The sequence below is a fragment of the Sciurus carolinensis genome, chromosome 12, assembly GCF_902686445.1.
Source record: "Sciurus carolinensis chromosome 12, mSciCar1.2, whole genome shotgun sequence".
NCBI classification, from domain to species: domain Eukaryota; kingdom Metazoa; phylum Chordata; class Mammalia; order Rodentia; family Sciuridae; genus Sciurus; species Sciurus carolinensis.
The window spans coordinates 108,431,841-108,457,523 of NC_062224.1; the positions used below are offsets into that span (position 1 = coordinate 108,431,841).

The 25,683-nt window shown below is 43.7% G+C and overlaps 1 protein-coding gene across 1 annotated transcript in view; it reads right to left on the reverse strand.

Moving 5' to 3' along the window:
• Positions 1–25,683, reverse strand: part of Pappa2 (pappalysin 2) — a 249,632-nt gene that overhangs the window by 201,502 nt on the left and 22,447 nt on the right. Inside the window, 2 exon segments of the mRNA XM_047521747.1 lie at positions 13,523–13,539; positions 13,541–14,595. Coding sequence (XP_047377703.1) covers positions 13,523–13,539; positions 13,541–14,595 — 1,072 coding nt within the window.

The window sequence follows — 25,683 nt, forward strand, 5'->3', positions numbered from 1 at the left end:
AATTAAATTTTGCATGCATGGCCAATGTGGGAGGAATTTAAGAGACATATTCAGAGTCCACATACAAAGTAAAAACAGGAATCCAGAAAAGTAAAGATTCTCTTACAGACACTGGCCACCCTGAGGGATCTGCCCATTCTTTGTGTTCATAAACTTCAGTTGGATGGATTCAGGAGCATCTTGAATACAAATCAAAATTTAAGGTTTATTCAAGGAAGGGAGTTTGATAAGAGAGACTCATATAAAACCAGAGCAACCAAGGACTACACTGTCTATAAAAAGTACCAAAAATCTAAAAATTAAAACTTCACTTTATTAAGGAAAAAAAAAATTCTTGCATTCCTCGACCTAAATACAAAATATAAGGGTAAAACTTTCCCTGAGAATTAGGAATAATTTATACCCCCAATTCTAACAACCCATAGTCTAAAAAACACCTTTATGCTAATAATGTATTTTGAAGTGGTTTCAAGTTGCTAGTGTTATAAGTAATTGGCAAAAGTAAATGAGCATATCTTCAATTTATACCCAGTCAAAACTGAACAGGTAAAATTGTAAGGAATACTGGCTCAAAATAAAAAAGCATAAAGCATAACTGGGCACCATGGCACAAATGCCATCCCAGTTACTCAGGAGGCTGAGGCAGGAAGATTTCAAATACAAGGCAGCCTCAGCAACTTAGTAATAACCTGTCTCAAAATAAAAAAATAAAAAGACCTGGGGATGTTGCTAAGTGATACAGTGTCCCTGGATTCATTCCCAGTACTGAAAAAACTAAAATAAAATAAATCATAAAACATACATGAAGAAACAAGACACCATGAGGAAGAGCCAGCAGAAATGAATAACAGAATCAGACCAACTGATGTGAAATATAGAAGATATGCTTAATATGTTTTAGTTGAGCCTTTTCTTCTGAGATAATTTGTGGATTCATATATACTAGTAAGCAACATTACAGAGTAATCCTGTATACACTTTATCCATTTTCCCTCAATAATGCAGCTTACAAAACTATAATGTAGTACTGCAACCAGGATATTGACACTGCACAACCTACCCCTCTTGTTCAGCTGTCCCGGGTTTGCTCACACTCTTGTGTGTATGTTTAGCTCTATGCAATTGTATATGTGTAAGTTTGTGTGTCCATCACACTCATGTGTTTTTAAAAATAAAAGAGCATTTACAAGATATGGATTAACAACAGGAATTAATTTTCAAAAGGGCCAAATAGACAAGGAAAAGAGCCAAATATAACCCAAGGAGATAAATACTATATGAATAAAAATTCAAAATTTATTGGTGGGTTATAAGAGGAAGTTAACCAAACCTGAAGAAAGAATCCACTGTGCAATAGACAAAAATAGTTACTCATATGCATCTCTAAAAGCAAAGATACTAAAAAATTGAAGAGTTATCAAAAGATATGGAGGGCAAAGAAGAGGGAATAATTAATATTTAATAGGAAATCCTGAAAATAACAGAAAAATCAGAGAGAGATGTTTGAAGAGATAAGACTCATCATGTCCCAGAACTGATGAAGCCATTAGTACTCACATTAGGAAAATACAATAAATCTCAAATACAATAAGAAAGGAAAATCACGCCAAACATGCCAGAGTGAAATTGTAGAACACCACAGATAAAAAGGAGATCTCAGAAGCAGCCAAAAAGAAAAACCAAAGTAAATACAAACACAGGACAATTAGATGAATTTCAGCAGAGTTAATGGAAAGAGAAAGAAATATTTCTTGATGAGAGGAAACTACAGCCAATCTAAAATCATACACCCAATGCAGGTATCTTTTAAGAAGCTTGGCACAGTAAAGACATTTCTGTTGGGATGAAAAAGAAAAGCATATAACTAGCAAACATTTAATAAATGAAATTCTGAAATATATTTTTCAGGAATAAGAAAATTTATCTCAGAAGAAAAATCTAAGATTCAAGAAAGATGGCAGCTATTAAAACTGATACATATTCAAACAAAGACAGAGCTCTCTGCACATCTCCTTTGACTCCAAGGCTCACTCTTCACACTCAGCCAAACATTCAACCACGTAATTTTCTAATTGCTCTCCTTCTCCCTGTTGTCTGGGGAATTCCCTCTAGTGGTTCTTCTTACAGTAGTCTTCATAGGCCTGCACATGACAGTGTGTGCCTGGGGTCACATATTGACCTTTGCCCAATCAACTCCTCCAGCTGCTCTCTCCCTTCACATGCTGGGGAACACACTTCCTATGTGAAGTCCTTAATTTAATTACTAAACCCATATCTTCCTTCCTCTCATATCTTCAAGTATATGTTCTCTGAAACAATCACCAAATAAGTAAAATTACCAAATATTTACCATTTCCCCTTAATTTATTTTCTGGGGAGTTGAGACTTATACCTGACGCACAATGTGGAACAGAAGTCTGAGCTTCATCCCTGTTCTGCCCCTGATGGTTATCTGACTGATGAGGCAGTTTTCTCACATATGAAATGTAGAAAATTACAACATTTACTTCTCAAAGCTCCTGTGAGATTGAATATAATAACCAGTGCAAAGTGCATTTACCATATTACTAAGAAACAAGTGCTTTTAAATTCCAAATCATTGAATCCCAAGAATATAAGTGACATGAAAATTCCAGGAGCCTTATATGACCAGGAATATCAAGGTTGAAGGTCAAGAACGTATGCTTATCCGGAGTTTCATCTTCAAGAAGAGACAATAAAGGAGCTCACTCTCCCCAGAGAATATGGACCAACTGAAAGACAAGGAGCTGCCCTGGAGCCCAGAGGGCCTGCCCAGTGAGCCTGTCCTGGGCCACGGTTTCTGGCACCTGACAGTGACCAGAAACCTATGACTTCTGACCTCACACATAATGACGAGTTTGGCCAATTCCCATCGATGGTCTACTGAATTTGAACCAAGATATTACAGCAATTTGCAGTAGAATATGAATCTGAAGAAAAGTACTAGGAGCCACAGCAAGCTGAAGCAAAGTTTTAGAAGCCATGAGGGAGCAGAAACCATGAGTGGGCTCGTCGCTGGCTGTTGCTGCCCGCAGCAACAATCCCGCGGTAATTTATCAGAGGTGGACTAGAACTGAACTACTTCTATTTCCTTCATGTGGGCTACTTCCTTGCTTACTTGCTTGTTCACTAGTTTATAGAGGAAGAGAGGCTTTGCTTACTTTTAGTTTTAGAGGAAGAGAGGCTTTGCTTAGAGGAAGAGAGACTTTGCTTAGAGGAAGAGAGACTTTGCTTAGTTTTAGAGGTGCTACTCTTTCAGAGAGGCTACATTTATCAAAGATCTACTTCTTAGAGGTCTGCTGCTTCTTAGAGGTGGGTCACTTCTTGGAGGTGCGGGGTGCTGCATGCGGCATGCGACCTGCGACCTAGAGGTGTATGCTTAGTCCCGTGTTCTGCGATTTGCGACCTGCGACCCGCAACCTAAAGGTGCGTGCTAGAGGTGCGGGCTATCAGAGGTGCTTCTTAGTGGTGCATCCCACGTACTGCGTCCTTCATTCTACGATCTAGAGGTGTGGCTTTATCTTGCATCCTGCCATCTCCTCCCAGGTGAAGAGAATGTCTTATATACCTAAGGCAGCCAATCAGCTTAGGATTAAGTAGGATAGTTGGAGCATGTGCCACGGTACCAATTAAGAATGAGGAACATCTGTTGACCACTAGCGCAGAGGAGACATTAACTAATCAGGCAAAAGTATATCATGCTGTGTTAACACTAATTATGCGCCACCTCTTGGCCCAACACCAGCCGCCATCCTAGGGCTCTCTGCAGCTGGCTAGCAGGACAGGGGTGGTGCAGAGCACTACGACCGGAGAACAGAGTTCCAGAACCTGCCTGCCGTGTGCAGCCCTCTGGCTCCACTGGCATCCATATCTCACCTTCTTTAGGTAACTTCAGTGGTTTCTGGTGGTTTTTTTGTTTGTTTGGCACCGAGAATTGAACCCAGGGGTGCTTAAACATTGAGCCACATCCTTTTTCTTTTTAATTTTGAGACAAGGTCTCACCAAGTTGCTTTAGGGCCTCAATAAATTGCTGATGCTGCCTTTGAACTTGCATCCTCCTGCCTGAGCCTCCCCAGTGGCAGGGATGTGCCACCACGCACAGTTATGGTCTCTCTTCTTCACAACTGCAAAAGCTTAACTAAACGTTTAGAGTCTGGGCTAACCTGTGATGTATTTTAGAGACCATCTGATCTCCCTTTTAGAGTCACTGTCTCCAGGTAAGGAGAATTCCTTTTGCTTCTCGACTGTGGTACTGGACTACTTCTCTGCTCATCGAAACTCACTCCATGTTGCACGCTTTCAGAGGCATCTGGAGTGCAGCTACTCAAAGAACGAGATAATGAACACAAGGGCTTAGTGCCGTTCCCTCCTTGGCTAACACATTCCCCTCCCCACTCATTTTCCATTATCTTCCCTACTTCCGAATGTGGCAACAGGGATGAGACCAGTAGGAAAGATTAACAGTGGAGGGTCTGAACACCTTTCCTTCAACACAGAGAGGTTTAAGTTTCTACCCTCAAGTCTTTGCCCAACACTATCAGTTGCCCCTCATCACTGATTTTCCATTTATATGTTAGTTCATTTTCACTACATTAATTGAGCACTTGCTTTGTTCCAAGAACCATGAACGACACATCTGAAGTCTTGCACACAAGAGATGAACAACAATGGACAATTACATCTATGCTAGATGGATGTGCACCAGGGCAGCAGGGACAAACGTTTCTATAAAGGCCCAGATAGTGAACGTTTTGGGTTCCATGGACCATAGAGTCTCCATTGTAACTATATAGCTCTTCCATGTGAAAGTGGCATAGATGCTTATGCAAACAAGTGGGGGTGGCTGTTCTAATATCACTTTCTTTAGGAGAACACAGGGGGCCAGATTTCATCCACTGGCCATAGTTTGCCAACCACTGTACTTGGAGAAACTATGCCTTCATTCAAGTTATTTAGTCAATACTTAGTCTTCCTTTTTCTGTTCTCTGTGCTGGATGTGATAGTAACTCCAACACAAAAAATCCCCTTCTTTGTTACATTCCAGTGAAGATTGACATTAAGGGACATAAACAAAGTAGCCTGCTGGTGGTGAATTCTAAAAAGAAAAACAAAACTGGAAAGAAACATTAAAAGTCAAGGGAGTGTGTGGAATTTTAGATGGGGTCACAGGGAATGCCTCCCCTACCAGGTGACTTTGAAAAATGCCCAGAAGGAAGTGGGAAAGCTGACCGTGCAGAAATCTGGAAGGACAAGCATACCAGCCAAGAGTCACTGGAAAGGGCATGCATGTCCAGCAAGTCAAGGGACCCAGAGAAAGGCCAGTGTGGCTAGAGGTGAAGCCACAGAAGCCTCCAGTGCGGGACAAGGGAGGTCTGTAAGACCATTGCCACTGATTGGCTCTGACTGGGTCTGAGCTACACTCTAATAAGGTCACTCTGGTTGTTGTGTTGACAACAGACCAGGGGGCGGGTGGGAGCACAAGAGCAAAAGTGGGAGACTAGTCGCTAGGCTGTCGCGATGAGCCAGGTGAGAGACAGCAAGGCCAGGAGCAGGGTAGTGGCACCTGGCGGATCTGAAGTGACACAAACGAGGAACTGCGGCCATAATTTAGGACGAAGGAATGTTCCTAGGAGAGAGGAAGTGACATCCTGACAGACTTGAAGGACAAGTAGGAGTTAGTTATCCAAGTGCCGAGCTTGGGAAATCAGGCCCATGGCTATTAGAGCTACAGAAAGAAGGAGAAAACTTGGACTTGAGGACACTCAGTGGTCAGCAGCTTCCTCCAGCGGGTGGTGCTCTCATAAGACCCGGAAGCCCGTACAACTCTGCGCTCTACCCTGTACGGCCTAAGTCTCCGACATCAAGAGAATGAGGATGTGGATTAGGAGAAGCCCCAGAAAACAAGATTTATCATTTCTCCAGGCACTAAGGTAACCCACGAGCAAGGTTCTCAGAGAGGAGGAGAAAAGGAAATCCCTTGTAAGGGTGTAGCTGTCTTTCAGATTCCTAGGCTTAAATTCCAGGAAGGGATCCCTATGCGAAATCAACTGAGACAGGCTGGTAGCTGAGCAGGGGACCAGGGCTAACACCCTGGCCCCAAGGAAAATGCCCAGCCACCTTGAGTAACTGACTGTGGTTGGAGACTAGGGTCTCTCCAAAACATTTTCTAAGAGGAAATATTTGTAACCCAGACAGACCACATGGCTCACTCACAAGTCTGTATATTTGGCCAGGAAATAACCACAAAAAGGAGAAAAACAGTCTCTCCCCACTCACCTGGAGAAAAAAGTACACAATTTCATTTACACTCTAAGATGGCGCCTATTGGAACTGTGGAGAAATTGACCTGGAGGCAAATAAACAAGAGACGCTTCTGGGATTAGGTAAACCTTCTGAGCTTATCTATCGTTTTTCTCATTTCTTCCCTCCCATCCTCTTTGCCAGGTGACATAAGTAGGAGGAAGTGAGATTTGTCCCTTTGGAGTCCACACACTTTGAGCACAGGGAAATGGGGGCATCGAGAGATTTTGTCGCTCTTCGGGTTTAGTTTCTCCTCTGTTTCTTTCCTCCCTGCCCTCTTCTACCCCTTACGCTTATTTTCCCCATGCATGTTTTTTTTGGCTTCAGGGAACTCTGAATCTTGACTTCAAAAGGAACCTATAATGAAGCCTGGCTGATGTTTAACAGACCCGCCACTGCAGGGGCCCAGCCTGACCATTCCTTTGGCTCCACAGTCACACAGTGTGGGAGAGCAGAGCACAGTTAATCCCCAGCAGCCAGGCCTGTGCATCACCGGCTTCTCCACCTGTTCCCTTTGATGCCACATGCATGGATCCTCCTTTTCCCAAGATGCGCCCCTTCTTGGGTACAACTGCAGGTACCACTCACTCTCTCTTGCCCCTGCAGGGGACCTCCCAGGCCCCCTTCTTGAGGTCCTCTTCAGAGAGAAGTGTGCTATGCGCCAGCATCCTCTGCATTGCAGTCTTTGTGCCTGAACACCCCAGCGACAAAACTCAGGGACCAGACAGGGAACTGCCAACACACAGAGACGTTAGCCACCCTAGGCTGCAGAAAGCAAACGTTCAGAATCCCAATGTCACCTTCAAACATGGTCTGACACTCAGTGATGGACAGCTTGCTTAAACTGTGCTCAGCCATTTGTTTTAATCTGGTGATTTTTTTCTTCATCAGCAATATTATAAAATCTGAGACCCAGAAACCAGAAGAGAGAAGGAAGCATACAATTCCAGATTTGGTTGGATACTTGGTTGAACTCTGATGAAAAGGAGAGAAATCAACAGATGGAAAGTAGGTGCAGCACCAAGAACCCAAACTGTGAAACCTGATTTTAAAGTGAAAATAAAGGAAATACAGTGACCAAAGGAAGCTGAGGCCTGTAAGTCAGGGAAGCCAGGTTCGCCTTTCAGCACAGAAACTCCCTTGGCGTGGCTCCCTGGGATGCACCACAGGGTGTGGGCAATGACATTTGTGATTTTACCTAAGTGAACCCTCAATCCCCTTCCTTCATTCAACTCCTGTGACTGACAGACACTCCCCTCCCTTCTCTCTCAGGGCAACTAGTATGTAGAAATAGACATCTGGCTTATGTAGCCCTCCCAACCACAAGCCAAGTCCTTCTATCTTGGTAATTCTGTTCAACTGGCTGGGTAATGTATCTATAATTCATATCTCCTCTGACCAGTCCCAAGACTGATAAATACTCTGTTTGATAGGCCCATCTGGGTTACAGATGTTCGATGCTGGATTCCTTAGACTCACTCCTTCTCTCAGAATCTTAGGGGAGAAACTTCTTCAAGCTAGATTTCTAGTTTCTTACCAGGAGTGGTGGGGAGGTTAAGTAGGATTTGAGAAGTGAGGAAAATATTTGCACATTGACATCAATTACTAATGCATGTTAGTGATCTATCTATAGGTCTGTCCCCACTTCCTGCCTCACTTCACTGAGTAGAAGGACTCTGTGCCTGGCACACTCTGTTTGCTCAATAAATATCTGACAAAGTATTTGTTGAAGTTGGGTCCCTCCAGAGTAACAGAAAAATAGAGCTGTGAATTTAAAATCTACAACTTAATTGCAAAATTAGGGATGCTATATATGGGTAATTTGGTTCAGAGATGACCATTAATTCCACCATGTGCCAGGGACCTCATAGAAACACAGAATTCTATGTCTCCATGAATCCAAAGTCCTTTCAAATAATCCAAGAATGGTGCAGAAAAGCAGTCCATAATCCACATTCTGCTTCTCATGCCCCAGCCTGGATTTAAATCCAGAGAATTCAGACCAGCTTCCTAAACCCCTCCGTGAAGTTATTAGCAGTTACCCTTTATATATTCTTTGTCCCTCTGCTTTATCTAGCACATCATAGGAACTTGACAAATAAGAATTTTTAATATATCCTTCTTGCCAATGAGAGTTGTATAAGGCATTTTAATAATAAAAATTCAGCACAAAGAATATAAAACAGAAAAAGGAAGAAATCTACACATGAAATAAGTTGGAGGGACTTGAGAAAGATAACTTCTCCCCTCCATTATGGTTCTACCTTCAGACTTCTTCCAAAATAGGGAGTTTATAGATATTTGTCTTTTTTAGATTATTATAAATAGAGATTTAAAGCTTTGCTTCTAATGGTGAACAAGCACTAGACATGGTTCATGGTTTACCAGCCTGAAAGGTAGATAGGAATTTTCTTTCAGTATAATTTTTATCCTCACAAAAGGTTACATCCTTAAAATAAAAATAGACTAATACTAAAAAAAAAAGAAAAAAAAATTCAAAGAATAACCAAGTCTTTAAAATGTTAGTGAACCAGGTAGGGATCCATGGGAGAGCACTTGTGTAGCATGCACGGAGTCCTGGGTTCTATCCCCAGAACTGCCAAAAAATTTGTGTATATACATTTATATGCAAATATACATATTCATATATATGTATATATATTTCTATTTTTACATGTATCTTTAACAGAAAATAAAATAATTGGAAGATAAAAATCAAGGAAATATCCAAAAAAATGGAACAAAATAAGAAAATATAGAACACATGAGAGAAAAAAATCTGGTAAATTCAGGAGAGTCATCCCCAGATGTCTCCTGGAGAAAAAATATAAAATAAAGAAAACAGGATAAAGAAATATCAAAGTAATGATTTAAGAAAATTTTCCAGAGGTAAGAGTCACAGTTACCCAAACAAGAAACTCACTGAGTGTTCAGTAGAATGAAAGGTTAGCCCTAAGAAAAGTTATCATGAGCCCCCAAAGTAAGAGGCTAAGAATAATCTTTCAGATTCTAAAATGGAAAAAACATGTGTATACATGTTTAAAAAGAAAAAAGTTATCGGAATGGAAGCTAGAGGCAACTAATTAATTTCTTTAAAGTTTGGAAGAAAATGTTTCTTAACTCAGAATTTCGTATAAAGACAAATTACCAGCTTTTTGTAAAGGCAGACTAAAAACATTCTGAGAAGTCATTTTCAGAAAAAGTTGCCCAAGACATCTTTTCTTAGAAAGTTACTTCAGGGTGCTTTCCAGTAAAATAAGGTAGTAAATTCAGAAATATTCATGTAACTCAGGACACAATGGCTCTGTTTCAAAAAAGCAGGGAAGTCCCAGAATGACAAGTACACAGCCTACCTAAAGATAGCTGGCCAATCAATGTTGGAAAAGGAAAATAGAAGGTCTCGAAGGGAAAACTTCAGAGGAGTGTGGGGAAAAAAAAAAAACTTAACAATACAATCAATAAATAAGATTGTGTGATAAAGCATTTGGAAACAATTGAGTACATCAAGAAAGACTGAGGAAAGAAAAGGAAGAAGGAAGGAAAAGAGGGAGGGAGGGAAAAGAGACACAAGTGTAGGAGAGGATATGAGAAGAGACTGTGCAAGAACTAAAAAAGGAAAACATTTTGTCCTACATCACGGTCATAATGTTTGTGGGTTCTGCACCTGAGGATTCAACCAACGGTAGATCTAAAATAGTAGGGGGAAAATTGCAGCTGTATTGAACATATATAGATTTTTCTCCTGTCATTATTCCTACAATGCAGTACAATGACTATTTGCATGGCATTTGCATGGTTTTAGGTATTAAAAGTAATCTAGAGGGCTGGGGAGATAGCTCAGTTGGTAGAGCGCTTGCCTTGCAAGCCCAAGGCCCTGGGTTCAATCCCCAGCACCGCAAAAAAAAAAAAAAAAAAAAAAAAGTAATCTAGAGATGTGTGTATATTATATGCAAATACTATGTCTACAAGGGAATTGAGTATCTGCAGATTCTGGTGTCCTGGAACCAATTCCCTTGGGATACCAATGGATGACTCTGATTCAAATAAAAGTAATGAAATAATTTGGTTGGAAGGAGGGACAGAAAGGGGAGACAATTTAAGAGAGCTGGTCTCATCTTTATCATAAGATCAAGTCAATGCTTAATGTTTAAAATTGATGAATCAAACATTATAAATTTATTTGGGTATATGGAGGTAACCACCAGAAGAGATAGGTAAGAGAATTAAATTTGGCAACCTGTGGGAACAAGGCTAGAAAGTGGAGAAGAAGCGGGGAGAATCAGGTGGAAGACTCTTGTTCTTTCTAAAACTTGATATTTTTAACCATGAGCATTTATTACTCTGATATTAATATTTTTAACACTCCGACCATATAAATATTTAGGACTGGGAGTATAGCTCAGTGGTGCCACTTACGCTTAGCATGGGCAATACCCTGGGTTCAATTTCCAGCGCCACCAAAAAAAAATCATACAAATATTTCCTTTAATTTCATAAAGCAGATGTTCGACGTTGGGGTAATAAAGTCTCCATGAATTAATGCTCACAGCCTTCTGGTTCTCCAGATAGAGTGGGATGAGCTCTCACGGAAACTCTGAGACAGTGAGGGGAGTGAATCGGAAACACCCAGATAAGGGCAGCCCAGGAGGAACTGCGAGAGAACAAGGGCCACCCTGTGGAAAATGGCATCTGGGCATTGAAAGTCTGCTGCTGTGGCCTGGATGAGTGTCTGCAGAGTCCATGTGTTAAAGCTTGATCCCAAGGGTGGTGCCACTGGAAGCTGATGGAAACTTCAGGATGTGGGGCCTGGTAGGAGGTACAGGGACCCTTGGGGACATGCTCTCCAAGGACATTGGGAGACCCTGGCCTCTTCCTCTTCCTTTCTTGCTTCCTTGGCCATGAGGTGAGCCGTTTGCTCAGCCACACACTCCTGCCACCATGTGCTTCTTTGTTAGTGGTCCCAAGTGATAAGGCTGCCTGATCTTGGACTAGAATCTCCAGAACAGAAAGTCAAAAGAAACCTTTTCTCCTTAAAAGTTGATTATCTCAGGCATTTCATTATAGTGGTGGAGAACATTGGGTTGTTGTAATGAGCCGGCAGAAAAATGGGAACAGACCAGACTTCCCTATCCCCCTGGGAATCCTAAGACTTGCCAACCACTGCTGTTGGTGAGGTTTAACTTCTGCTTAAGATTAGCAAAATCTAAAAACCAAGCCCAAACAGAATTTTCTTAAGCAACTATTTCTGGTAATGTAATCAATTCCCTGTGCATTATTATGTAACCAAAGGCTTTCCACTTGTCAGCTCTAATAATACTAACTAATGTTATTTCCCAACTATTTGTGTACATTGAAAATTTTAGCGGTACCACTTTGTTGTGCTTTATTTCATTTGATTCACAAAATAACTTAAGATAAATATTAACACACAGTATTACTGCAGTCACCCCCATTTTGCAGGCAAGGCACCCGAGTTTCAGAAAGTGCTCTCATAACTTGCATACCTAGTTCGGTAGCAAGGACTCTGGAATTTAACTGTGTTCTTTGATTCCAAACCTTACACTCTGTCCTCAACACCATGTGCCAGAGCCACAGGCCAGTGTGTTAGTGCTAACTGACAGCAGGAGGATTGCCCATGGATACGGACACTATGAACTACTGAACAAATAGTGTCCAACAGAAAGGCAGCCAGCCAAGCCCTGGGAGCTGTGAGCCAGTCCTCCCGCCACCCACCAGCCCCACACTTTAGCTTAGGTGTGCCTTTTCATAATTCCAACAAAGGTACCAGTTGTACCAGGGACGCCACGTCCACATAGACAGATTAACAGGTTTACTGCCTAACTCCCTCCTTTCCAACCTCCCTCCAACACCCCTGGCATCTGTATCAGACACCACATGAGAAGCCTAATATCGATTTCTGTCTCAGAACAGAAGACACATCTGATGCATTCATTCATCAAGATAAACATGAGACAAATAACGCCCCATCAATAGCTGTTCAAGGCACTGGGAATATAGAGGCAACAATACAGACAAGGCCCCTGATCTCATGGAACCAGCAATCCAAAGAGGAGAAAGACAGAAAAACACATGATTGCATAGGGAAAAATATCTGAAGTGCTGTTGTTAAAATTAGACGATGCAAAAATGTTTAGACAGCTGCTTTAAACTGGGGGATTGGGAGAGGCTCCTCCAGGAGGTAGCAGATAGATATTTGAATGATGAGAGAGCCCACCAAGGGAAGATGAAGGAAAAAAGATTTCCAAGAAGATAGAACCAGTCAAGGCAAAGTCCTCGGGGTGGGAAGAGGATCTCTCTATTGAACAGAACAGATAGCAAGGCTGCACCATATGGGCAGAGAAAGTGATGGAGAGGAAGAAGCTGGCCAGGTAGGAAAGGCCAGGTCACAGCAGGACCTGTGAGTCAGATGAGGCAATTAAGTGTTAAGTGCAGTGGGAAAAAAGTTCAGAAGGGGAATTACAGAATCTGATTTGCCTTCCACAAAAGATCCTTCTAGATGCCACATGGCAAATGGAAATTACCAGGGAACAGTGGAAGACTTTAGTCACCTAAAGGGACTTGAGGCTAGGCATAAAGTATGCTTGTGTTCATGAAAGCACGGAACTGCTCAAACTTCACCAAAGACTGAGCAGACATGAGACGTTTCCATGGATTTGTTTTACTTTGATAAGACCCTGTGACTAGAGGAAGAACAGCCTGTGTGATTGGCATTGACTGGTTTCTATCATGACCGTGTTTGTTCTCTTTGAGATCCTGACCTGGTTGGTAGACCAAGCCCTTCAGCTCCCCTGTGCCTTAGGTGGATGCCACACAGTTGACTGCTCCACAGATCCTGAGTTCTGTAAGGGCTGTCCCTTGTCTTCTCAGTGTCCCTAATTGCCTAACATGATACCCGGTACTTCCAAAAATCCTGATAAATCATGAAAGAGTGATTTAGCGAGGCCCTGAACAACTTATCGAGACCCTGTCTCAAAAATAAAAAATGAAAAGGGCAGGGGATGTGGCTCAGTGGTAAAGCACCCAAGTTTAATCTCTAGTACCCCCAAAAAATGTGTGATAGGGTGAAAGACTGTTTTATTCTGGGACTGGATGAACCCTTTTGTGTCTCCAGAAGCCAAAGGAGAGAACAAGGATGGAAATGCACACGGTAAGAAGGACGCCCCGAGCCCCAGTTCCTTACCTGTTGGGTGAGTCCGGGGTCAAAGCAGGTCTTGCGCACGTCAGTCACCTCGGGGTCACAGCAGTCCCCGTCATCAAAGTCGTTCAGCATGTTGTTGCACTCCACGTGACAGCGCCCGTCCCTGCGGTTCCACGAGTAGCAGCGGCCCTGCAGGCGACAGTCGCCCCCGTCGTAGCCGGTGAGCGGGTGCTCACACTCGGGGTCGCAATGGTCGTTGCCAATCTTGCTGGGTTCGCAGTTCACAAGCACGGCCCGGTGGCGCAGGGTGGAGTTGTGGACCTGGTGGACGCTGAGCTGCCAGCTGATGTTGTAGCGGCCGAAGGCCTCGGCCAGCGCCTCGTGCTGCCTGCGGATCTGCTCCTCGCTCACGCTGGGGAGGCGGCCCTCGTCGTCACGGATGTTCACCACCTGGTAGCGGATCACCTTCTCTCCCCGGAGGGGCCAGTGTCCGTTGTACTGGGAGATCAGTTCCACATTGTCACACACTGTTTGCCCACAGAGCGGGGGCTGCAAAGGTGACACCAGCTCTGGTTCTGGCTGGTGGCCCTGGAGAACCTCCAACCGGGGATACTTCTCATCTCTAAAGGGGACCCACTGTTCCTTCAGAGGATCAAAACTGGCCGTGAGGATCAGGGTGGTCAGCTCCTCCACCCCACTAGGATGCTGCAGACTGTGCTGTAGGCGACTCTGGGCCAGGGCAGTCGCCCAAAAGACCAGCGTGCCCAGGTGTCCACGGAAATAGTGCCCATCCTCAGAGCTGTCTCCCCCCAGGAGCAGGGAGCGGCAAGACGCCATGAAGGGGCTGTTCAGGGGTCCAGACTGGTCTAGGCTACTAGCCACCCGGGTGCCGTCCACATACAGGGCCATGCGCCGTCCATCATAAGTGGCTGCCACGTGCGTCCATGTGCCTGGTTGATAGCGGCTGTGCCCAGTCACAGTGGTGGCTTTCTTCACACGATCAGTGCGGAGGGAGAAGAAGAAGCGAGCATCTCGCCTGCCCTTTTCCTTCCCCGAGCGGATCCCCAGGGCCCAGCCCTTGTCATTGACCGTGTGGGAGCAGTTATCAAACACACCTGGGAAACAAGAATTGAAGGGAGAAATACCAGATACAAAGGGAGATGGAGAAAAGGGGAAGAAAACCCATGTAAATGACCAGAATGTAGAGTTTTAATGGGAAAAAAGTGATAGTTTCCCCACCTGGGATGCTGATCTGTATCCCAAATTAAACCATCGGTCAGCTTCCGTTCTCAAAAGGAAGCTGATTTGAGAATCCACCCAATTTGGCCCTTTCTGGTATTTTTCAATAACTAAAATGGAAGCTGGAAAATGAGTATCCAATGCAGGAACACTTGGCATGCTCCCGGACTTTGAGTCCCGGCCTTCTCTCACCGATCCTAACTCCTTTCCATTTCCTCAGAAGCCATGTGGACAGTCCCTGATTCTGCAAACAACAGTAATCTCCTGTCCCCTCTAAAAGTCATTTTCCTCTATTGAACATTAAAATGATGATTCTCATAGAGAAAATAAGGAGTTGGTGACTCAAAGAGTCTGTCAAAGAGGGTCACATCATCCGAGCCTGCTATTCCCTCCGGCACCTCTCCATGGACAGAGCAACAATCACCCCGGGGATGATTGCTTCTGAGAGAAAGCAAATGGTCTTGCCCCACGGTCCCAGCCTAAAAAATCAGGGAGTCAGTTCTGAGGATGATTATTCTAGACCCATAGCTGCCCACCCACCACAACTGCAAGCCAGACTTCCCGCATAGAGGAAGGTCCCTGCCATTCTCTGCCTCACCACCTTGCTCGGAGTGGGCACAGGGCTGGTAAGTCTATTTGAATGAAAAGAGGCAGGAACACCTGGGGATCCCTGATGGTTGCAGTTAGCAGCAGGAGAAGGTAATCTCGTCCAGTGTGGCAGGGCCAAGGGCCCGAGTGCTCCCAGACACCAGTGGCTGGTTAACCCACCCTGTCCTCCCAGGTGCTGCTTCTTGTGTAGGCTCAGGGGCTTGTACTTGTAAGACAATGAAGGCAACAGTCACTGCATGGAAGTGCATAACACTTGTTTGTTGATCTGATGAATGAATGGTGGGAGAAATCGACAAGCCCTAGAGTCATGTGCCCTGCGTTAGCAGCCAAGTCCTTCTCCCCCAGGCTCTTGAACAAGAACTTTATTTATCCTTGATCTTCTATATTGTCCAAGCCAACACTACTCATCTATGGATGGTCTCAAATTACAAGCAGGAGGCTTCCCATTCTGAGGGCAGGCAAGTAGCTGTATTTTCAGAAATGACAGAATATCTTCTCTTATCACCAAAGTAAATTACTTGTGATTTAAAAGATAAAAATTATTTTTACCAAAAACAGCTCCTAACCAACCCAGTGATTCAAACAGTGATATTTGGAAGAACTGGTGATGAGAAGCTGCATAGGATGTGGTGGGGATGTTCCAATGTGGGTCTGGGTTTGTTGGTTTTATGCCCAGTTTTGTTAAAGAAGCTTAAGAAATACTGCTTTGAAAATTCTTGCATTGGGTAGATTTTCATAACGGAAGGCAAACCTGTTCAGATCAATACTTAGTTCCCTGATTCATAGTTTCTTCTTGGTTCACATATTTTTATAAGTAGTGCAGAGCCTTAATTATGTGTGTCTGCTGAGCTGTGAATGAATGTGCTAGAGTGTTTAAAATGAGTACCACAGAGGTACTAATTTGTCAACTATATGCTGGTTTTTAGGGAAAAAAATAGGTAGTCTAATTTATGTCTGTTGCACACACAGGTATGTGTATGAATTGGGGTATAAAATACTAGACTTGGTATATAAATTACCAGATAATTGACTTGATTACCTGCCAGGCATCTAGTTACCACTTTGAGCACTTTAATTTACTATCTTTAGAACTTCTATTTAATTATCAATAAAATAATTATTTCTACTTACTTGCCTCATAGGAAGCTATAAAATTTACAACCAAGTTACAAATTTGCAGCATTTGCCAATTTCTGTGGTGTAAATTACTCCCACAATGGCCAATTTCAAGTTACCAACATGATGTCATAGACGTGGGGCTGGGGAGAGACACACAATTGGCTCGGGTGAGCCAGTTTGAGCCATTTCCAGTGCTGCAGGACTAAACAGGAAAGCAGATGCAAGCTGCCAGAGGTCTCTTTTTCCCTCTGACTAAAGTAGATGTGGCTGCTTTTCTGATGATTTGACTTTCCTGTGATTTAAGAGAAGTAAATGTTGCCTCCACTCTGGGTTTTGGACTTTAAGATGTCTACTTGTGAGCACCCAGAGACCAATCGTACGTGGGTACAAAATCCATCCATCCCACATCTGCTTTTCAGCGCCCTTTAACCACAAGCTATGGTCACAGCCCCCACGTGTCCTGAGAAGGATCCCAAGTCCCGCTTTCTCGACCTCAGTAAGCAGAAACAAGACCAAATATGTTTCAAAAGGGAAGTTATAGAATCGCCACATTTGGGAGACTTCTCTGACTTCTCAGTCTAGAACTGCAAGGGCAGTTCCAACTTCATCTAAGCCAGTGCCATATCCCTGGTGAGACTCTGAGCCGTGCAACATTGCACTTTTATAACTTTGGATGTACATGTGATAGAAGCAAGCACATTATAACTTGTTTATTCATCAAAGCCACATTCTTGGGAAGAACAGAGGGAACAGATCATGAATATGATTTATGAAATCACTCAACACCACCCTGAACTATGATAGCTCATGGTTAGAAAAATCAGATCAAATGATGTAACTTAAAAGATGGGGATGTTGCTGAAGCCAAACATTCAGACCACATCGTCTTAAAACTTTAAGAATAACTTTTTCATCTCTTGCTTACAACTGCCTTCTGTTATATGTCAATGTTCATTAAATTTAAACTTTTTTTTAACACCTTACCCTGTACTTAGACTGGGTTTGGAGGGAAAAGAAAGTAAATTAAGTGGGCATATCCCATTCATTGTATTACTGCTCTCAGTTCCAGAAATCATATTTAGAGACCATGGGTATCTTAAGAGAGCAATACACTCAAGTGTGTCTTCCACAAAAATAATTTGCATCTAGTTCTCTGTTATTAATAACCAGCATTTGGAATTGATAGAGTCAACTTCCCTCAAGGAAAAAGTCCTCCTCTCAAGTTGGAACATTCTTCCAGGCTGATTATGAAAAACTCAACTGAAGTGTGACTGTCATAGTAGAGGTTCACACACAATGTCAAATGGAGAAATTCCAAGGTGTGGCCTCTGTATGAAAGTAACCTTGCTTCTTTCCACTTCTTGGATTCTTTCTTTGCATTCAAGAGATCTGCTGCTTATGCCAAGAAAAAATGGAGACTCTAACTGTCTTCTAATAGATGTCTACTATGACACAACTACTGATCATGTAGCCACCCTATTAAACTATACCACAAATCTTTGAGGATTTCAGTATCCTCCCTTGTAGACCAGAAACTGAGCAAGTGACTCACAGTCACATCTAGTAAGTACGAGAGACAGGATCAAAACTAAGTTTATTTGATCAAAAATTACACATCCTTCCTACTCCACTAAAATATTTCAAATACTAAAACAAACAATGTTTAACTGCTGTTGTTTGGGAACTAAAAGAGTGACATGGGCTGCTGAATGTAGCATTAATAAATTTGTAGGTCTCTACTTGAAGACAACTAGGATCTGAATCCTAAAAAAAGTACAAATTTACATCCACACCTGGAAATATATTGGAGGAGAGAACAGAGTGGCAGACTCGGTTCTTCACATCTCCCTCTTCACCAGAGCCTGAAATGACAGGCTGCCTTGCTGGGTATTTGGTAGATTTTGGGGTGGCTCCACAGGGTCTTCTGTGATGTACAATAGTCAGCAGTTAACTTCTAGGGGACCCAGAGGCAGAGGGCATTTGCTATCCTGAAGCCGGGACTGTGAGCAAAGCGGGAGAAGGTAGAGAGAAGCTAACGAGAAGAGGATACGCTGAGGACTCCCTTCAGGCCAACAGCTTTCCGGTAGAAAAGGAATCTGTGCCTGAAGAGAATGTCATAGAAATGGGAAGTGGGGTGCTCCATCTAGGAGCTGCTCCCACCTGGCCACTGCTCCAGCAGAACTGCAATGGCACACCTACTTCCCTACCAGGTTATCGCCTCCCTCCCTGTCACCTTCTGTCAGCCAGTTTTGTCCAAATGGAGTCCCTGACAAGACCAGAGAGAAAGAGTGATGCATCCACAGAGCTCCTGGCACCACGATGAGGAGGAAAAGTGTCCTCCACTCCAGGAGCTGGAAAAGTCAATAAATAGGTGAGAAAAAGCAATCTAAGATCTTCCAGGAACCCACTGCTTTGGCATGCTTATTTTATGGCAATGCAAAAGGGAAAAGTACCATCTCAGCCCCTTCTTCTCGTCAAAGCAGAGACGTGTCTGTATTTCAACTTATTTCAAAGAGCTTCAACAATGAGAAAGTCAAATTGCCTCACTCTGAAAGGCCACGTGGGCCCGATGCTGAGACCGATGCTCTGGAGCTCCATTCTCCTATGCCTCTCCAACTGAACCCCTCTCCCTGGTCCACATGTGCTCCTGGAACCATGATTTTCCTAAATACTAACATGCCAAGTAGAGTCCCAGTTCCAGAAATGATATCTGTCCCATCGTCTGAAATGCCTGCCATCTATGGACATGCCATTCCAAATACCGAGTTTCATCTTGTCTGAAAAGTCCCCTGACTGCCCTCATCAAAGGGATTCTCTAGTGCCACTTGCTGAGCTTTGTGTCCTGCTGATATTTTCTTTATTATTATTCATCCAAGCAACTTGAGAGTTCCTTGATGGCAAGAGCCTCTCTTAGACATCAGTGAACTTCCCCCAAGGTCAAGGGAGGGCGGGTCTTTGTTCTTTCTTTGCACCCCCTCTGCTACAGAAGCCACATTGAGTCACCAGAGTCTTGACTATGAGGAAGTGCTTCCACCAATCTTGGGGGTTCTTGGTTGCCCTGCAATTTCATATAACTGACAGGAATGAACCAAAGGGGTTCACGGGTTCTCGCTGCGGCTACAGGGGATGTCACTTCCCAGGGTGTCAGGTGTGCTTTTCCTGCCATCACGTGACAAACTGCTTCCTTCTGAACCCTGCACAGGTGAATGACAACACCGTGGCATGACAAAGGCCCACCGTGGAGGGAACATTGTCCATGCAGAGTGTGACAGAGGAGATCTTTCAGCTGACAGGAGGTAAAGGTAAGGTGAGGTGGAAACAGTGGGGGAAGCTCACTTCCAGGAAATGGCCCCAGTGAAGCTCTACTCTGCGCCTCTGGAGGATCAGTAGGGTGACAGCAATGCTTCTCCAGGAAGCCCCAGCAGCTTCCGGGAAGGTGAAGCTCCGTTCAACAAAACAGGAGTCACGCTTGGTGTCATCCATTCTGGTAACTCAAAAAACATGCTGTGTGGTGTAAGTTTGTTTTTAGGAGGAAAATGAGCAATAAAACAAGTCCAGGGGAGGTCACAGCCATAAATCAGCCTGCTGCAAGGCAGGGCCCTTTCTCAGGGTGTCATGGCTGGGGCTGCTCCACAGGCATGCGCACTGCTTCTGCAGACCTACGCCCCGCCCCCCAGGGAGAGCATGAGAGGGACGAAGAGGACAGAGGAGAAGGAGAGAAGCCATCCATCAAAGACCTGCACACCTGCAGAGAGCAGGACCATGAGCAGGAAGAACGAGCGCGGCGAGCCAGGGAGGGTCTCTCAGCTGCTCCAGAAGGTCTCCGTCAGGACAGGAGTAGGCTCAGCTTTTCATTTGCGAGTCCAAGGAGTAGGAGTTGGCGCGAGTGGGGAGCCTCCTGGGACTGTTCCCTGGCACCTTGGCCACAGATCGCTCATCCTCTCCTTACAGAGCTCTTCTCACCTTCGTCGTGGTCTCATGAGCAAAGATGGGACCCTGGGGGAGGGGATTCCCTGGCTCTCCACAGGCCACGCATGCACAAGGTGAGAGTCCAGGAGGCAGGTTTGCAGGGAGAGGGGAGGGCTGCTTTGAAACGGCCTGAGAGAGCAAGAAAACACAGAAGGCAGGCAGGGAAGAAGAAGCTGAAGGAGTTCACAACTCAGGAAAGGCGACCCGTGCATGACACCTCTAGAAGGTCGTCAAGAGATCCCGCACGGCGACGCTGCGCTGGCTTCTCTGAGATGCTACTGTTACTGACTGAGCATGTGGGCAGGGCAGGGGCCTGATTCCAAAGCACGCCCACCTTGTGCACTACCTAGTATCAGAAGCACCTGCCTGAAAGTCCGGCTGAAGCGGCACACAGACCTCCGGGAAGACCAGAGGCTCCAGACCAGAGCTTCTCACATTTTACTAGGGATTGAAAAGCCAGGTCCCAGCAGTGACTGCAATCCCACCTTCCCACGGGCCTCCCAGGACTGGTGCTGAGCCTCAGACTACACTCTGAGCAGCAACTGCCACTCGGCCCTTGTCGTTGGGGGAGGGGGTTTGTTCGTTGGCTGAGTTTGATTGTTTCGGGCGGTGCTGGAGTGAAGAGCACCACCACTGAGCTTCTGGTTTGCTTGTTGGTTGTTTTTTTTGGTTTTTCTGGTGGTACTGGGGATCCGACCCATGACACACGTGCTATGCACATGCCCAGTTGCTGAGTTGCAACTCGCAGGCCCTCAGGAGCAGGTCTCCAAATCAGAGCAGACTGTCTCTGAGGACAGGCTTTGTCAGCAGTGAGTGATAAACATTCATCAAGTGACTGTAACACCATTCCCACCCTCAGGTGAGCCCCCTCTACTCCCACCTTCACCTCTCTTATTACACACACACACACACACAGGCTCACACATAGATGCAAACACACCATAGACATGTTTGCCTAGTGATCCTCTGGGACACCTCTTTGCTCACTTATCACCAGCACAATATTAGGTGCCAACAATAGAGGGGAGAGCCTAGTGGGTACAAAGACACGAACAGGAAACTCAGAAATAAAAATTTCAAGTGGACATAAGAATTTCAAGTGTTTAACATCAAAGAAATGCAAATGAAGACAAGATAAAATTCTCATCTATCAACCTGGCAAAGGAAGAACAGCAACAGTCTCTAGATAAGGTGTCATTGTGGAGGAAAAGGCACACTTGTGCACTGCTGGAGAAAAAGAATTGGTAACCCATTCTGGAGAGTCATTTGAAAATCATTTGCCAGAACATTCAGACCCTCCAGCCCCATCATTTCAGTCCTAAGAATCCTCCTTAGGAAAACAGTCTGAGAGGTATGTTCACAGGATGTTCACAACAGCATTACTTAATCACAGAAAAATAACACAGTCCATACCACCCTGCCATTTTTAAAAAATCATATTTTTGAAGACTATTTAGGGACCAGGAAGAAAATATTCACAGCTTATTTATTAGAAAACAAGGTAGGGGGCGATCCAAGATGGCGGACTAGAGGGTGACTGCATCTCCAGTCGCTCCAGAATCCAGGATTCAAGAAGGGGAGGCATTGAGAGACTTGGACTAAAATAGAGCCACAGGTGAGTCTCACCCACCGGGTAAAGCTCGGCCTGGGCAGCAGGCCTGGATAGAGGTGGCTTATCGGAGCAGGGCAGGGCAGCTAGACTCTTCGTCAGGCAGCCCTGCGCACTCGGGCGGTAGGCCCCTCCCACACGACCAGCTTCTCCAGCTACTGGGAGCAGGCCCCCCAGTGAGAGCCTTTCTGATCAGAACCAGCTCCAAGTCCCGGAGCCAGCACGGCGTGCTCCGGCCCGCAAGCAGCTTCAGGGACCAGGACAGGGCAGCCAGGGACTTCCCCAAGCAGCCCGACCCTCTGCGGCAAGAGGCGCCTTTCAAGGCTAGCTTCTCGGAGCAGACCGCCCAGTGAGAGCCTTTCTACACAGAGCCAGCCACAAGTCCCCAAGCCAACGAAGAGCTTCGACCCGCAAGCAGCCTCTGGGATCAGGGCAGGGCAGCCAGAGATTTCTCCAGGCGGCCCTGCCCCCTCCAGCCGCAGGCACTTTCCACAGGGCGATCCAAGATGGCGGACTAGAGGGTGACTGCATCTCCAGTCACTCCAGAACCCAGGATTCAAGAAGGGGAGGCATTGAGAGACGACGGATAGGGGCGGCTTATCAGAGCAGGGCAGGGCAGCTAGAGTCTTCCCCAGGTAGCCTTGCACACTCTGGAGGTGGGCTCCTCCCACATGGCCAGCTGCGCGATGCAGGCCCCCAGTGAGAGCCTTTCTGCACAGAGCCAGCTCCAAGCCCTGGAACCAGTAGAGGGCTAGGGGCAGCTTTCTTCAGAAGCACTGCATTATCAAGTTCCTCCAAGACTTCAGGCTACTGAAGGCTGGGAGGTGTAACACTGGAAATCAACAGGGACACTATAAGCCAATAGAGGAAATCTGCAATATCTCAGGGTCCCACTGACATCTGACCAATATGAGAAAACAAGGGAAGAAAATGTCCCAAACAAACCTAGATACTATATCAATAAAAACCAATGACAGCACAGCAGAAGAAATATCAGAAAGGGAGTTCAGAATGTACATAATTAAAACAATCAGGGAAGCAAATGAGGAGATGAAAGAGCAAATGCAGGCATTAAATGATCGCACCAATCAACAGTTAAAAGACCAAATACGGGAAGCAAGAGAGCATTTCAATAAAGAGTTAGAGATACTGAAAAAAAAAAAAAAAAAAAAAAACAGAAATCCTTGAAATGAAGGAAACAATAAACCAAGTTAAAAACTCCATAGAAAGCATAACCAATAGGATAGAACACCTGGAAGACAGAACCTCAGACATTGAAGACAAATTATTTAATCTTGAAAACAAAGTTGGACAAACAAAGAAGATGGTAAGAAATCATGAGCAGAATCTACAAGAATTATGGGATATCATGAAAAGGCCAAATTTAAGAATTATTGGGATTGAGGAAGGCTTAGAGAAACAAACCAAAGGAATGAACAATCTATTCAATGAAATAACATCAGAAAATTTCCCAAATCTGAAGAACGAAATGGAAAACCAAGTACAAGAGGCTTATAGGACTCCAAATATACAAAATTACAACAGGCCCACACGAAGACACATTATTATGAAAATACCTAACATACAAAATAAAGACAGAATTTTAAAGGCCTCGAGAGAAAAGAATCAAATTACATTCAGGGGGAAACCAATAAGAATATCAGCAGATTTTTCAATCCAGACCCTAAAAGCTAGAAGGGCCTGAAACATTTACCAAGCCCTGAAAGAAAATGGATGCCAACCAAGAATCTTAAACCCAGCAAAACTTACTTTCAGATTTGACGACGAAATAAGATCCTTCCATGATAAACAAAAGCTAAAGGAATTTACAAAAAGAAAGCCAGCATTACAGAACATTCTCAGCAAAATATTCCATGAGGAAGAGATGAAAAACAACGATCGATGCAAATCAGCAATAGGAGGAACTAGCCTAAAGGAATAGCGAAATAAAGGAGAAACCAAATCATGTCAAAAAACAAAAATGAGTCAAATGACTGGGAATACAAATCATATCACAACAATAACCCTGAATGTTAATGGCCTGAACTCATCAATCAAAAGACATAGACTGGCAGATTGGATTAAAAAGAAAAATCCAACAATATGTTGCCTGCAAGAGACTCATCTCATAGAAAGAGATACCCATAGACTAAAGGTGAAAGGATGGGGAAAAACATACCATGCACATGGACACAGCAAAAAAGCTGGAGTATCCATCCTCATTTCAGATAATGTGGACTTTAAGCCAAAACTAGTCAGAAGGGATAAAGAAGGACATTACATGCTGCTTAAGGGAAGCATAAATCAGCAAGACATAACAATCATAAATATCTATGTCTCAAACATTGGCTCATCCACGTATGTCAAACAAATCCTTCTCAATTCCAGAAATCAAATAGACCACAACACAATAATACTAGGCAATTTTAACACACCTCTCTCACCACTGGATAGATCTTCCAAACAAAAATTGAATAAAGAAACCATAGATCTCAATAACACAATCAACAATTTAGACTTAACTGACAAATATAGAATATACCATCCAACAAAGAACAAATACACTTTCTTCTCAGCAGCACATGGATTCTTCTCTAAAATAGACCATATTTTATGCCACAAAGCTACTGTTAGCAAATACAAGAAGATAGAGATACTACCTTGTACTCTATCAGATCATAATGGATTGAAATTAGAAATAAATGACAGAATGAAAAAACAGAAACTTCTCCAATACCTGGAGATTAAATAATACACTATTATATGATGAATGGATAACAGAAGACATCAGGAGGGAAATAAAAAAATTCCTAGAAGTAAACGAGAACAAAGACACATCATATCAAAATCTCTGGGACACTATGAAAGCAGTACTTAGAGGAAGATTTATTTCATGGGGCGCACTCAACAAAAGAAGTAGAAATCAACAAATAAATGACTTAACACTACAGCTCAAAGCCCTAGAAAAAGAAGAGCAGACCAACACCAAAAGTAGTAGAAGACAGGAAATAGTTAAAATCAGAGCCAAAATCAACGAAATTGAAACAAAAGAAACAATCAGAAAAATTAACAAAATAAATAGTTGGTTCTTTGAAAAAATAAACAAAATTGATAAACCCTTAGCCACACTAACAAAGAGAGAGAGAAAACTCAAATTACTAAAATTTGGAATGAACAAGGAAATATCACTACAGACACGAGTGAAATACAAAACATAATTAGAAGCTATTTCAAAAATCTATACTCCAACAAAACAGAAAACCTCGAAGACATCAACAAATTTCTAGAGACATGAATTACCTAAACTGAACCAGGAGGACATACACAACTTAAATAAATCAATTTCAAGCAATGAAATAGAAGAGGTCATCAAAAGCCTACCAACAAAGAAAAGTCCGGGACCAGATGGGTTCTCAGGTGAGTTCTACAAAACCGTTAAAGAAGAGCTCATTCCAATACACCTCAAAGTATTCCATGAAATAGAAGAGGAGGGAACCCTCCCAAACTCATTCTATGAAGCCAGTATCACCCTGATACCTAAACCAGACAGAGACACATCGAGGAAAGAAAATTTCAGACCAATATCCTTAATGAACATCAACGCAAAAATTCTCAACAAAATTTTAGCAAATCGCATACAAAAATATATTAAAAAGAT